Genomic DNA, 13,325 nt, shown 5'->3' with positions numbered 1-13,325 from the left:
TCAGGGAGTTAAGAAGAGGTTTATCTAAAGAGAAGGTAAAATTTAAACTCATTCGAGGAAGGAGAAGGAAGGAGGAAAACAGCAAGACAGAAGAAAGAAACGACTGTGCCTTTGGAAAGTGAGGAAAAGGCGAGGATGCTTGAAGCCAGCATGCATGGTAGGACACGGCAGGGTGTGAACGTGGGAAAAGAGGGTGGGGCTGAGTGGAGACTCAGCTGCACCAGGAGAAGGAGTTTGGACCATCCTCAGATGAGAGTCCCTTGTTCAGGAAGGAGATCAAACCAGTCAATACTAAATGAAATCAACCCTGAACATATATTGGAAGGATTGATGCTGAAGCTGAAGCTCCAATACTTTGGCCACTTGATGTGAAAAGCCGATGCTGGAAAAGACAAAGGAGGCAAAGGAGAAGGGGTGACAGAGGATGAGATGATCAGATAGTATCACCGACTTAATGGACATGAATTTGAGCAAACTCTGGAAGATAGTGGAGGACAGAGGAACCTGGTGTGCTACAGTCCATGGGGTTGCAGAGAGTTGGACAAGACTCAGTGACTGAACAACAACAACAGGGTCTCAGTTCAGTTCAGTCGCTCAGTCGTGTCCGACTCTTTTTGACCCCATGAATCGCAGCACGCCAGGCCTCCCTGTCCATCACCAACTCCCAGAGTTCACTCAGACTCACGTCCATCGAGTCAGTGATGCCATCCAGCCATCTCATCCTCTGTCGTCCCCTTCTCCTCCTGCCCCCAATCCCTTCCAGCATCAGAGTCTTTTCCAGTAAGTCAACTCTTCGCATGAGGTGGCCAAAGTACTGGAGTTTCAGCTTCAGCAACATTCCTTCCAAAGAAATCCCAGGGCTGATCTCCTTCAGAATGGACTGGTTGGATCTCCTTGCAGTCCAAGGGACTCTCAAGAGTCTTCTCCAAGGGTACAGAGCAGCGCAAAAAGGTTTTTAAGCAGTGAAGTGCCCCCATCAGACCAGATCCTACAAACAGAATTGCAACAATGTGCACAGTGAGAGAGAGAGATAGGGCTCAGAATTACCTGGAACATAGCAGAGACTCAACAAATACTTAACTGTATGAGTGAGGCTGTTGTGACAGTCCAGGTGAAAGATGCCGAGCCTCTGAATTAAAGTTGTGGCAGAGGGGATAGAAGAGAGGGGATGGATCCTGAAGGTAGAATCTACAGGTCTGCAAATGTGCCCTTTGCAGCAGAAGCCAGGAGAATGGGGTTAGCAGCTCTCTCCCGTCCTCTCTGCTCTGTGCAGTTTGGCCTTTTGACCCTGCCCAGAAACTCAGAGCTCGGAGAGTCATCACCCCAAACACCTTCTAGTTCAAGCTCCTTAGGTTTCACTGAAGCACACCGAGGCTCAAGGACACCCAGCCCATCAGAAGCAGAGCCTAGGCCAGAACCCAGGTGTTCCCTGCTGCAGAGCAGAGTGTTAATACTGGTTCAGGAAAGGCTTGGAGGGTCTGAACTGGGGAAATAATCGCTACAAGGACGTGTGCTTCTGCAGAACTAGGGGGTCTCCAGTCTCCTAAGATTCTCAAGGGGTCCTGCGAGCCCACGAAAGACTGGTCTAGTCTAAGTGCCTGTTTTCACGTAGCGGAAAGGAACTGGAATGGAATAGAGTCTGGTGGGGACTGCACGCATGGATGGATGGATGGGATGGGGGAGGGGGCGCGCTGGGACTCAGCGCCCACGCGAGGGAATTTCCTTTGAAAGAGAGCGAAACTGTAAGTTGGGAAACTCTTTTCCTTGAAAGGCCCCCCTCCCCCAACCCTCCTTCCACTACCCAGCCGTGGCCTTCCCGTTTTCTGGGAACTTCCTTAGGCCTCTCCATCCGCGGCGTTCGACACTTTCGGTTCCGCCGGGATTGCCGGAGGCGGCGGGGAAGAACGGGGCAGGGTGGGGGAGTCTTCTCAACACCCATAGGGATCTCTTTCCACTCCCTTCGCCTCTCTCCCAACTCCTCATCCCCATCCCCAGAAAGCGGCTGCCTCCCTCCTGCTCGGCCTTTGTAGTCCTAGGGTGCGCGGGGGGGTGGGGGGGTCCCATGAAGAGCTCTCCTTGGAACCACGCTTTCCCCTCTTCTCCCCGCTTCCTTCCCCAAAGCGCGTCCCTAAACTCCTTGGGGAATTAGACTCCCCGGGAATGTCCTGGGGGAAATCCCAGGGAGGTGTGTCTCCGGGAGCTCCGCCCCTCCGCTAGCGAGGCTGGCTGCGATTGGTCCCCGAAGACCCCGCTTCTTTCCTGGGCGGGCTCCCGGGCCAGGACAGGGGAACTGGAAGCGGCCAAGTCCCGGCGCGCTCTCCTCCGGCCGCCGGGTTCTCACCTCGCCATGGTTCGTTTGCCACTGCAGTGTCTCTTCTGGGGCTTCTTTCTGACCGCCGTAAGTTGAAATTCCGTTCCGACCAGAGGCGGGAATTTGAGATTAGAGAGTAGGGAATGGGAAAAGAAGCGATACTTCGGGCAGGGAACCTTCTGAGCTGATTTTGGGAAGCTGGGTAGGGTACCCGGGGTCATGGCTGAATGAGATGGACTGTTTCTCTCTCCTCCCGGGCAGGGGTGGGGGTCCCAGGTGGCCCACAGAGGGCGCCTAGTGGGGTCGCCGCAGGAAACGCCTAGGCAGCGCAGATGAGGTTGGGGGTTTCGGCAGCCTTAAGCCTTTATCTGGTCAAAAAACTGTAGAGTCTGGGTCTGCCTCGAAGGCTGGCCCCAAAGAGACGGTGAGGGGTTTCAGAAGTGAGAAGGGAGGCCAGCCAAGGGAAGGGGCGGGTCTAGCCGGTTTCCTGTCTCTTTCCCAATGTGGATAGATGCCAGCCTCTGTAAGTGGTTATCACCTCCTTGCCAGCTGGGGTGGCCTTCTTCCAGGACATCTTGCGGGAGCAAGGGATGAGGGCAGTGGCCCAGGTGCTTCTCTGAGAAGGCAAGGAGCTTTTAACGTTCCCACTCCAGAACCAAATCCTGGTGATCCTCCCCAACCCCCAACATAGGAGGAATACCCAAGGCTGTGTCCCTGCCTCCTGAATTTAAGATGACATAGGGGACTCTCGGGGGAACTGAACAGTTCATGGGACCATGAAAGGGCTGGGAGACCAGCAGGGGTTTCTCCAGGTACCCCAGAAGGGCTCAGATATGCCCAACCAAGCATATCTCCGGGATTTTCAGAGTTCCACACTTGACTCGCTTCTAGTTTAAATGTATTTTTGTAGTTCCTCATTCTGGAGGCTGGGAATCCCCCAAGTACCTGACACTGTCATCCCCACCCCTCTGGTCTCCCCCTAAATTTCAAGGGCTGTACTTTCTGGCATGAAGGCAGGGCAGGAATGACCCATGAAGTAGGGGGTCAGCAGCAAGGGGAGAGATGCTGTGGGGAAGCTGCTCTGGCCCCAGCACTTTCATTTTCACTGTAAGCAATGGCTCTTAGGGAGTAAGGAGGCAGGAAGGGGGCTCTTGGAGGAGAAGTGGAGGAAAAGCCAGTGGGGATAGGGTGAAAGGTGGTCTGAGCTTCTCAAGAGCAAAGTCCCAGTTTTAGCTCCAGGTGGAGACTAGGCTGTGACAACAATATCTGAGGTTATTTACTGAGAGTTTCCTGTGTGTCAGGCTCTGAGCAAAATACTTTACATGCATTCTTGGTCTGATTTCTTCCAACTCCCCCATTATACAGATGAGCAAACTGAGGCTCAGAGAGAGAAAATGGCTTGCCCCAATCCACTTAGCTAGATGGAACCTGCTGATAAATGTACATCTGCCTGATTTCTGAGCCAGCCTCTCAGATGGTGAGAGTTTCCAAGCCTTGGTCCTGTCAGAAGGCTTGAAACTATGACGTGGGAACTGGGGATTCGACACATTTTCAGAGGAGGGGCTATATTTCTCATATGTTTGAAAATGGCATAGAGGACTTTTATTGCTCTGGGAGTGTGGGGGGAAGGTCCATGGGCTTGTGGGGAGAACGTTCACGGGATGGTGTGTTGTGATGTGATGGCGGGAGCAGTGACCTTTGCTGTCTCCTTCCCTGCTTGGGATAAGATACACTTCTGTAAGTAATTCACCACCCTCCCCCCACCCCTACCGGCCCTGAGTTGAATGAGAAGCACCAATTAGGTAGGTTCCTGGTAGCCAGGGTGCTGGGCAACCCAGCAGATACTTATGTATGTATGATAATTAAAAGTGCCATTTAATGAGCACCTCTTATGTTCTGGACACTGTACCAGGCCATATTCATCCATTCTTTCTCATCTTCACAACCTAATCTGTGCATGCGTGCATTCTAAATTGCTTCAGTTGACTCTTTGTGACACCATGGATTGTAGCCCACCAGGCTCCTCTGTCCATGGGATTCTCCAGGCAAGAAAACTGGAGTGAATTGCCATATCCTCCTCCAGAGGGTCTTCCTGACCCAGGGATCAAACCTATGTCTCTTATGTCTCCTGTATTGGGAGGCGGGTTCTTAACCACCAGGGCCACCTAGGAAGTCCTAATCTGTGGGGCAGGCATTATTTCTCCCATTTTAGAGTTGTAGAAACTGAGGATAAGAGAAGCAAAATAACTAGTTAAGTGTTACAAAGTCAAGACTGGAGCTTTACGCTGTTTGACCCTTAAAACTGTTCTTTTCACTGGCTGTTCCCAGGGTGTGAGATGATTTTAGAGAGCATGCCGCGGTCGCTGTTGTTCAGTTGCTAAGTCATGTCAACTCTTCTGCAACCCCATGCGGATGTAGAATTAACAACACAAATTCACTTTGCAGTTCTAGTTAAAATCCTTTTCATTTTTTCAAGAAGGAAGTTGCGGAGCTAGAATATAGTTAATACCTCTCAAATGCCTTGCTAATCCTCCTTTTAAAACAAAAATCAGGAGTAGGCCTGGGGTAGAGGGCTGTCAGTAAGCAAAGCAATCAGCTATGGTTTAATGACATTGTTTTGTTTCTGCTGAATTTATTTTTAGGGTTGCCTTTTATTTATGAGAAGTGATACTAGTTTTGTTCTCATGGCAATGCTATGAGGTTTACCTTGAAAATAAATGTATTTAAATGAACAAGAAGTCATGAATAGCATGGGTGGTACCTGGATGTAGTGACAATGATGCAGGTGAGACCCACATTGATGGAGAGAGGAAATATTGAGACCTGAGTTCTCATTCGGATTCTATCACTGCGTGACCTTGGGCAAGTGAATCAGCCTTTCTGGTCCCCAGTCTCACCACGTGTGAAGTGAAAGAGTTGGATTTTATGCTTCCAGCTGCTCCATCCTGTATTTCGTGAGGGAGAGGTTGGATGATCAGATGATGAGAGGTTGGAGGGAGAAAACATGATGAGGCTCGGAAAGGGGAAGAGGGTGGGGAGCAAAAGAATAGAAGGAAGAGGCCACATGCTAAATATAGCCCCCATTTGGACTAGGACCAGCTGGAATCAGCCAGCTTCAGGACTCCAGGGTAGATGCTGGAGTCCTCATGTGCTCTTGGGTTGCTGGGGAGAGGAAAGACTCAGCCCTCAAGCCAAAAGGAAGATCTGTTTAGTTCAATGAATACTGTGAGTTAACAGCGCAATTACTTTGTAAAATATCAGAATGATTCTCTGGGTACCTTTATCATCATACTAGTTGGGGGTTTAGTTAAAAACAAATGCAACATATAACACACAGGCCCCGTTTTTCTGCTTTGTACTTAAACTTCGGTTCTACCCTCTGTCCTGCCTGATTTGCACCTGTGAGCCAAGGAGGCTACGTCTGAGATTTCAAGATCCCTTCAAATCACCCAATTCCTTTTTTAGGTCCACTCAGAACCAGCCACTGCTTGTGGAGAGAAGCAATACCCAGTGAACAGTCTTTGCTGTGATTTGTGCCCGCCGGGTGAGACACTCTAGCCCCACGTGGGACCTGTCTTGGTCTGCTGGCACATGTAGATCTCATGTGTCAACTATAAGCTTGTGTCTTAAATGACCCCTGGGATTCCCTGTCCCTGCCCCAGGATGTTCTGAGTTTCCTCTCTGCTGACCCAGAACTAGGGTTCCTATCTCTTCTGCGTCCTATACCAGAGTATGAAGGCTGGAAGGGTCTGGGACTGCCCTCTTTGAAGCCCCCTCCCTAAAGCCCAGCTTTACCACTTTTCAATTAAGTGTCTGACTCATTGGGTTGCCTGGAGTGCCCTCATTTCCGGATGTTTTCCAGGACAGAAACTGGTGAACGACTGCACAGAGGTCAGCAAAACAGAATGCCAGTCCTGCGGTAAAGGCGAATTCTTGTCCACCTGGAACAGAGAGAAATACTGTCACGAGCACAGATACTGCAACCCCAGTGCGTAGGCTGCGGGGGAAGGGGCCCTTGGGAGTCAGGCTGATATTCCAGCTCATTCCTGACAGTACAGCCATCCTGACTTTTTTTTTTTAATAGCCAGTGTCTGTTCTGATTGGTTAGAGTCTGGGTTGTCTTGGTTGTTACCTAATTTGATTGCCGTTCCTGCTAGGAAGAGGGTCTAAAAGAAAAGAACAGGAAATATGAAGATCAGGGGCCCCTGGATCACGGCCGGTAAGGGGTTCCCATCCTTCTTTCCTGTCTCTGCACAGACCTAGGGCTCCGGATCCAGAGCGAGGGCACCTTGAATACAGACACCACTTGTGTATGTGTCGAAGGCCAACACTGTACCAGTCACACCTGCGAAAGTTGCACGCCCCACAGCTTGTGTCTCCCTGGCTTCGGGGTCAAGCAGATCGGTAAGTGGCCTGTCTGGGAATCAGTTCTAGAGGCAGGAGAGAGGAGGCAAGGGCCCAAGGAGAGGGGCTGGGCAGCGGGCACTCCGCCCCAGAGGCTGAGAGACCGGCCTACCTTGACATCTCCACCAAAGTGGGTTGGAAATGGAACCTTTGCCTCTGCCTCCCACTGTGGGCATCAGCCTCGGCCCACTGTGGGCATTGGGCTCGGGAGGGCCGTGGGGGAAGCCTCCCTAGGGGCTGCCTGCAGCAAGGGAAGGTGCGTGCTGCGGGAAGAAGTGCTTTGAAGCAGGATGCTCGTCTGGTCCTCCCTGCCCACCGGTCCCCCTGACAGCCAGACAGGGGGTCCACTGTAACGATTAATGCCTCCTCTCCCCTCAGCTACAGGGCTTTTGGATACCGTCTGTGAACCCTGCCCGCTCGGCTTCTTCTCCAACGTGTCATCTGCTTTTGAAAAGTGTCACCGTTGGACAAGGTATAAGGACTCAGCCCTTGTGTTTCCTGCCCCAAGAGGGGCATGGGACCCGCTTCCCTTCTCTCTGGCCACCAGTCCTTCGGTCCCCGCTCCCCATGTCCACACACTCACACACCTCTAGAATGTCTTGAGGGACCCCCGTGGCCAACCAGACACTTTGGGCATTTCCTGCCTGCTCTCTCTGGGTGGTAGTAGACACCGCTGCTCTCTGATCTTTGGTGAAATTCTCCCTCCGTGGGGGGTACAGTGACACCGCTCTTCCTTTCCTTGTACCCCTCTCAGCCCCTCCTTCCTCCTCCTAAACGGGTTTTCTAGGCCTTTGTTCTAGGCTCTAGTCTCCGCTCACTTTGCCCACCTCCCCTGGACCATCTTTTCCACATCCGTGGCTTTGGCTACGGATCGTTCCCCATCACCATCTGTCTAGATTTGTCTCCTAGGTCCCAGACTGTCGTATCTACCTGCCGAGGGTACACCTCCTCGGAGATGAGCCACGGGCACCTGCTTGCTCCCTTTACCCGCTGTGATGGGCGCAAACGTGCCTCTGGGCACCTGTTGCAGGGTCCCCCTCCGTCTCCCCCAATCAGTCCCTAAGTCCTGTCTGTCTAACCTTCCAAATGTTTGGGGACTCTTCCTCCTTCTCTCTGATCTCCCCTGTCACCACCTTAGTTTGGACCTCACCACAGTGGTCTGGCCGATGCTATAGCCTCCTCACTGGCCTCCCTGCCTCGATCCTCTCCCTTTCAGCTGGCTCTCCATCCCTTTGCCAAAGTAAGCTTTCCACCGTTCTCTCTGGAGCATGGCACTCCCTGTTTAAAATGCTCTGTGGCTCTCTGCGCCTTTGGGATGAAACCCTGACTCCTCTGCACAGCCTCCGACCTCCCAGCTCCATCTCGTGATCTCTTCGTGACATCATGTTGCTTGCAATTCCCTCAACACACTGTTTGTTCTCTTGCATTAAAGTCTTCTGCCTGGAATACGCGTAAGCACACGCCTGATTAAGTTTTTTTTTACGTTTAATTTGAAAAAATGAGTAAGACAGGCGTGAGGACAGAAGGCATAAAAGGGCCAATAGTGATACGTCCCTTGCCGCCCTCAGCCATCCTGCAGCCACTGGACCACGCGTGTCCTTCTGGAGGTTCTCTGTGCAAACAAACAAAGGCACACACATGCAAATGGATCTTCCACACGAATAGTGGCATCCCGTATATACTGTTGACTGTCTGCCTGTCTCCAGTAGGTGGCAAACTCCTGAACTGTAGAGGCGCTCTATTTTTCTTCCATGGATATATCCCTTATGCTCCAAACAGCATCTGCTGCATAGTAGGTGCTCAATAAATCTTTACTGATAAATGTTGACTGAGAAAGGGAGGCACCTTGGTTTGGTAGAACCAGAGCACTGGGTTCCAGACTCACTCAGCTTAGAAAGTGTATGACCGTGTGGGACTGTGACCCTCATCTGAGCCTTGGTGTCCTCATTTGGAAAATGAGAATGACCTTCATTTCACAAGGGTCGAGGAAAAGACATGTAAATGTGTTTCAAAAACTCTTAAGCACTCTTCTCATATATGTGCTTTCTTTGAAGCTTCTCTTTTTCCTGCGTTAGATGTTTTGTCCTTTGCGATGTCCTTCTCTGTCCATCCCTTTCCATTCCTCTGGGGAACCACCTTGGTCCAAGTCTTCATCATCTCATGTTTGGCCACTGCTTTGGCAGTGGCCTCCTGGAAAGCCATTTTTCTGTCATTTCTCCGCCTGGGAGATCTTTGGCCATTAAATCCTCTAGCAGCTTTAGTCATGTGGTTGGATGCTGACGCGACCCACCAGCTGAATCCAGCTGAAAACTTCATGGCTGATTAGTGATCTGGTTCTAAAGACCCAATTTTCCAGAGTTTCCTTATACTATCTGGCTCATCACCCACCTAATCCTTCATATCATGTTGTCCTGCTTAAAGAGAATATGTTGTTATTGTTGTTCAGTTGCTAAGTTGTGTCCGACTCCTCTGCAGCCCCCCAGCCTGTAGCCCACCAGGCTCCTCTGTCCATGGGATTTCCCAGACAAGAATATTGGAGTGGGTTGCCATTTTCTTCTCCAGAGGATCTTCTCCATCCAGGGACTGAACCCGTGTCTCTTGCATTGCAGGTGGATTCTTTACCACTGAGCCACCTGGCACGCCCTACATATACTGATGTTCTAAATTTTACATCCCTCAAGGGCCCACTGAGATCTAACTTCCCCAGGGAAGTCTTTCTGGATGACTCTCAAACCAGAGATTCTCAACTGAGCAGTTTTCTCCCCCAGGGGACATGTGACAATATCTGGAGATATTTTGGTTCTCACAACTGAGGAGGAGGATGCTACTGGCCTCTAGAGGCCAGGGACGCTGCTAAACATCCTACGGTATTCAGGACAGTCCCCACCACAGAAGAAAAATTATGTGGCCCCCAGACATCAGTGGTGCCAAATTTGAGCAGCCCCCTCGTCCTCGCATTCCGGTCACTGTGGATTCTGCCTCCTTACCCTGAACCATGCCCCGTTCACATGCACTTGGCACTCGTCAGAGGCTTTCCTACCCTCACTCCTTCACGGTTTACCGTTGTCTTTCCTCTGCACTCGCGAGTTCTGTATGAACAGTCCGTGTCATTCCCATAACAACCAGCACAGGAGAGCGCACATAACACACGCTCCGTGAACCTGTGCTGTTGCTTGTTGGCCGTCTCCCTCTGGGGTTGGAAATCTCACGAGTGGGGAAACTTAGTGTCTCTTTGTCTCTGTGTATCTGCATGTGCACGCATGTCTGTACACAGTTGCGAGAGAAAAGGCCTGGTGGAACAACACGTGGGGACGAACAAGACAGATGTTGTCTGCGGTAAGTCCTGGAGAGTGGGCCCCAGCGGCCGGCTAAGAAGGTGGAGAGCTGAGGGGAGACTGGGGTACCCGGAAGCACAGGTAGGGAAAGAGGGAGGGGAGGCTAAAGCAAGAGGGGGAGGCAGTTTGGAACTGTGGCAATCTAGCTCTGCTGCTTATCTGTGGAGCCTGGGCAAGTCACTCCCTCTCTCTGAGCCTCAGTTTCTTCGTCTGTAAAATGGGACAATACCACCTCCCCTACTAGGGCAGTGTGAATCCCTGGCATGGGCGCAGGCATTTTGGAGGCGCCCCGTCAGTGCTGTTCTGCCGCCCTGCACATTGAGGACCAGCGTGTGTGACATTGTTTCCTCTCAGGCTCTCAGTTTTGTTTTTTTTTGGCCACGCCACATGGCTTGCAGAATCTCAGTTCCCTGACCAAGGATTGAATCCCGGCCATAGCACTGAAAGCCCGGAATCCTAACCTCTAGGCCACCAGGGACCTCAGTTTTGATTTTAGAATGAGGAGGTGACTTACAGCCCAGATCACAGACTCAAATAACTACAGAGATTAGGCAGGATCCAGTTAATGAGTGAAAAAGATGAGGGGTAAGAAAAAGGCACTCTGCTTTTCCTTAAAATTCGCTTTCCTCTTGGCAGGGTTGGGACTGGGGTGAGGTGAGGAAGGCACTTGCCTTGGGCACAATATTTAAGGGGGCACCAGAAAAATGCTGTCATCAAGATAGATATTTGAGGCAATACTTAAAAAAAAAATTACTGTGAAAACTCCATAACAAATAGAATAGCACCAGTTTAAATAAAGACAGGCTCCAACCCTGTATTTGCACAACCCAGCCTCACTTGCCTCACTGTAGTTCCGACTCCAGTTCCAGTAAAATTTTATTTAAAAACAGGTAGCTGGCCAGTGGGCCAGAGTTTGCTGATATAATTTTTCAAAACATGACATTAAAATATGACTTATTTGGGACTTCCCTGGCAGCCTAGTGGTTAAGACTCTGCACTTCCTATGCAGCAGACATGGGTTCGATCCCTGGCCAGGGAACTAAGATCCCATATGCTGTGTGGCATGGCCAAAAAAATACGACTTATCTTGATTACTGAGCTTTTGGGTGTCCTCTTCAGTCTTGTCCTAAGGCAGTGCTTCATTGGTCTTACTTTAGTCCTTACCACACCTCTGGTCTTTTTTTCCAGTTTCCCATGTAGAATAGAGACTTAGGCACAAGAAACACTTTCCCTTCCTCTCCATTCTTCTATAACAAAGACAAGGGTGCAGATGTAAATGAGGCTGGGCCTCGGTATTGGACAAAGAGTAGGGAGGGGTGGGGAGTGTGGCGAGCTGGTATCGGCAACTTTCACCACTCAGTTCTGGCCAATGAGTGGTAGGTGGGTTGCTGGCCCACTGGGGCTGGATCTTCCAAATTTGTAAAAGAAATCAGATACCTAAATTTTAAATGTGCAATCTCCTAATTTTAAAATGTTGGCAAATATTATAAATTAAACACACACATACACACACACACACATGCCAGTCACACTAAAGACATCTGTTGGTCACATTTCTACTAGGGGACATGTGTTTGAAATTTCTGATATAGATGAGCTTTGACACAGAAGGATTTGAGAGTCCAGCAAAGCACAGCAGCTTTGGGCAAAAGGTTGGGGAGCCATGGCTGAATTCTTGCTCTCTCCAGGTTTCCAGAGTCGGATGAGGACCCTGGTGGTGATCCCCGTCACGATGGGAGTCCTGTTTGCTGTCCTGTTGGTATCTGCCTGTATCAGTGAGTCCCCAGGTGGGGAGGTGATGGGGCAGGAGGGACAGTTGATGGGTCACCTGTTTCCTGATCTGGCCTTTCCACTCCCCATCCTTTTTTTTCTCTCTAGGGAACATAACCAAGAAGCGGCAGGCTAAGGTAAGTCACCCAAGGAAAGGGTTTAAGACAGGAAAGAAAGACTGATTCATTGTTGCCTATATGGCAACAAAACTGAGGCAGGGCCAGTCCCCTCCCCCTCCTCTGGGCTTGGGGCTTCTCCCCTTTTGTCCTTTTCTCCCAAGCTCACCTTCCCCCAGAGCTTCCCCAGCACCACTGGCAAAGTCTGACATTTACTCTTCTTTCCTGGGAGAGCCGCATCTTCCGAGCCTTGGTGTGGGGTCTAGGAGTGGGTGATAGAGGAACATTTCCTTAACCCGCGGGCTCCCCTTACGGAAGCTTCGTGACACCCTCGCTGTGGCCAGCAGGGGGCAGGACGCACCCATGGAATCAGCACTGACCCTTGGTTTGGGAAAGGGAAAAGGGGCGAGGGGTGGGATGGCTTCCAGGGAAGCGCTCGGAAGTGTTGCTAGGGGCAACTCCAAGCCTTGTCTCCCCAGGCCCTGCACCCTACGGCTGAAAGGCAGGATCCCGTGGAGACGATTGATCCGGAGGATTTTCCCGGCCCCCACCCGCCTCCTCCGGTGCAAGAGACCTTATGCTGGTGTCAGCCGGTCGCCCAGGAGGACGGCAAAGAGAGCCGCATCTCCGTGCAGGAGCGAGAATGAGGCCGCGGGCGCCCAGGGGCGTGGCAGGCCGGGCCCATGGACACGAACCTGGGGCTGCTGCTGCGGGGGGAGGGCGACAGCCGCCCTCTGCCTGCACCCCTGCAGCCCAGAAACAGTTCACCTTGGGGCACCTTTCACCCCAGCCCTGGAGCCCGCCCAGTCTCCCAACCTGCTTTTAACGATGGTAACAAAACTTTGGGGAGGACATACAATAATATCCACCAGACCTTCCACCCCAGCGAGCGGTTCATTGCTGACAGATGTCATTCGGTGGCTGCTCTGAGCCCAGGAGGCATATACATGGATATGCAGTGCAGTATTGTTTGTGACAGCGAGCAACTGGAAACTGCTTAACTGTCCATCACCAGGGGACTGGTTAAATAAAACTGTAATATATTTATGCAACAGATCTTAAAAACACTGTCATGGGGGGAAAAGTAGTTTGCAGAATGGTGGGCACAGAAACTTTTTTTTTAAAGCATGTAACCCAAATCAGGAGGCTCAGTGCTAAAGCATCTGCCTTCCAATGCAGGAGATGCACGAGACGCGGGTTCAATCCCTGGGAAGATCCCCTGAAGGAGAAAATGGCAACCCGCTCACTCCAGTGTTCTTGCCTGGAGAAGTCCATGGACAGAGGAGCTCGGTGGGCTACAGTCCATGGGGTTGCAAAGAGTGGGACGTGACTGAGCATGCACACACAACCCAAAACAATATGACATATCACCTACAGATACATATATAA

General features: G+C 51.2%; 1 protein-coding gene across 8 annotated transcripts; it reads left to right on the top strand.

Moving 5' to 3' along the window:
- The first annotated feature begins 2,278 nt into the window (after positions 1-2,278).
- CD40 (CD40 molecule) lies at positions 2,279-12,988 on the top strand. Of its 8 annotated transcripts, none has more exons than XR_015138617.1 (9): positions 2,279-2,398; positions 5,777-5,855; positions 6,174-6,299; positions 6,569-6,715; positions 7,094-7,187; positions 9,325-10,051; positions 11,739-11,825; positions 11,929-11,957; positions 12,416-12,988. XR_015138617.1 is itself a non-coding variant. In XM_086330832.1 (9 exons), exons 1-9 carry the CDS (start codon positions 2,348-2,350, stop codon positions 12,581-12,583), a joined length of 843 nt encoding a protein of 280 aa, XP_086186958.1. In that variant the 5' UTR covers positions 2,279-2,347; the 3' UTR covers positions 12,584-12,988. The 8 variants fall into 8 exon arrangements, 7 of the variants coding, with proteins under 7 accessions (XP_086186958.1, XP_086186957.1, XP_086186961.1 ...); XM_086330832.1 differs by having other exon boundaries at positions 9,990-10,051; XM_086330831.1 differs by having other exon boundaries at positions 9,990-10,051; positions 11,739-11,837.
- Positions 12,989-13,325: the final 337 nt, after the last annotated feature.

This window comes from Bos grunniens, chromosome 13, assembly GCF_055505025.1.
Source record: "Bos grunniens cultivar Pamir isolate PY7600 chromosome 13, Bosgru_T2T1.0, whole genome shotgun sequence".
Classification (NCBI taxonomy): Eukaryota; Metazoa; Chordata; class Mammalia; order Artiodactyla; family Bovidae; genus Bos; species Bos grunniens.
The sequence above is the reverse complement of the archived record's forward strand: the minus strand, read 5'-3'. Positions and strand labels throughout refer to the sequence as shown.

Excerpts from the sequence above, each read along its gene's own strand:
- CD40 (XM_086330831.1), top strand. The coding sequence starts at position 2,348 with ATGGTTCGTTTGCCACTGCAGTGTCTCTTCTGGGGCTTCTTTCTGACC. Across the intron at positions 6,300-6,568 it reads GCACAGATACTGCAACCCCA|ACCTAGGGCTCCGGATCCAG; the intron begins GTGCGTAGGCTG and ends GTCTCTGCACAG. Across the intron at positions 7,188-9,989 it reads AAGTGTCACCGTTGGACAAG|TTGCGAGAGAAAAGGCCTGG; the intron begins GTATAAGGACTC and ends GTCTGTACACAG.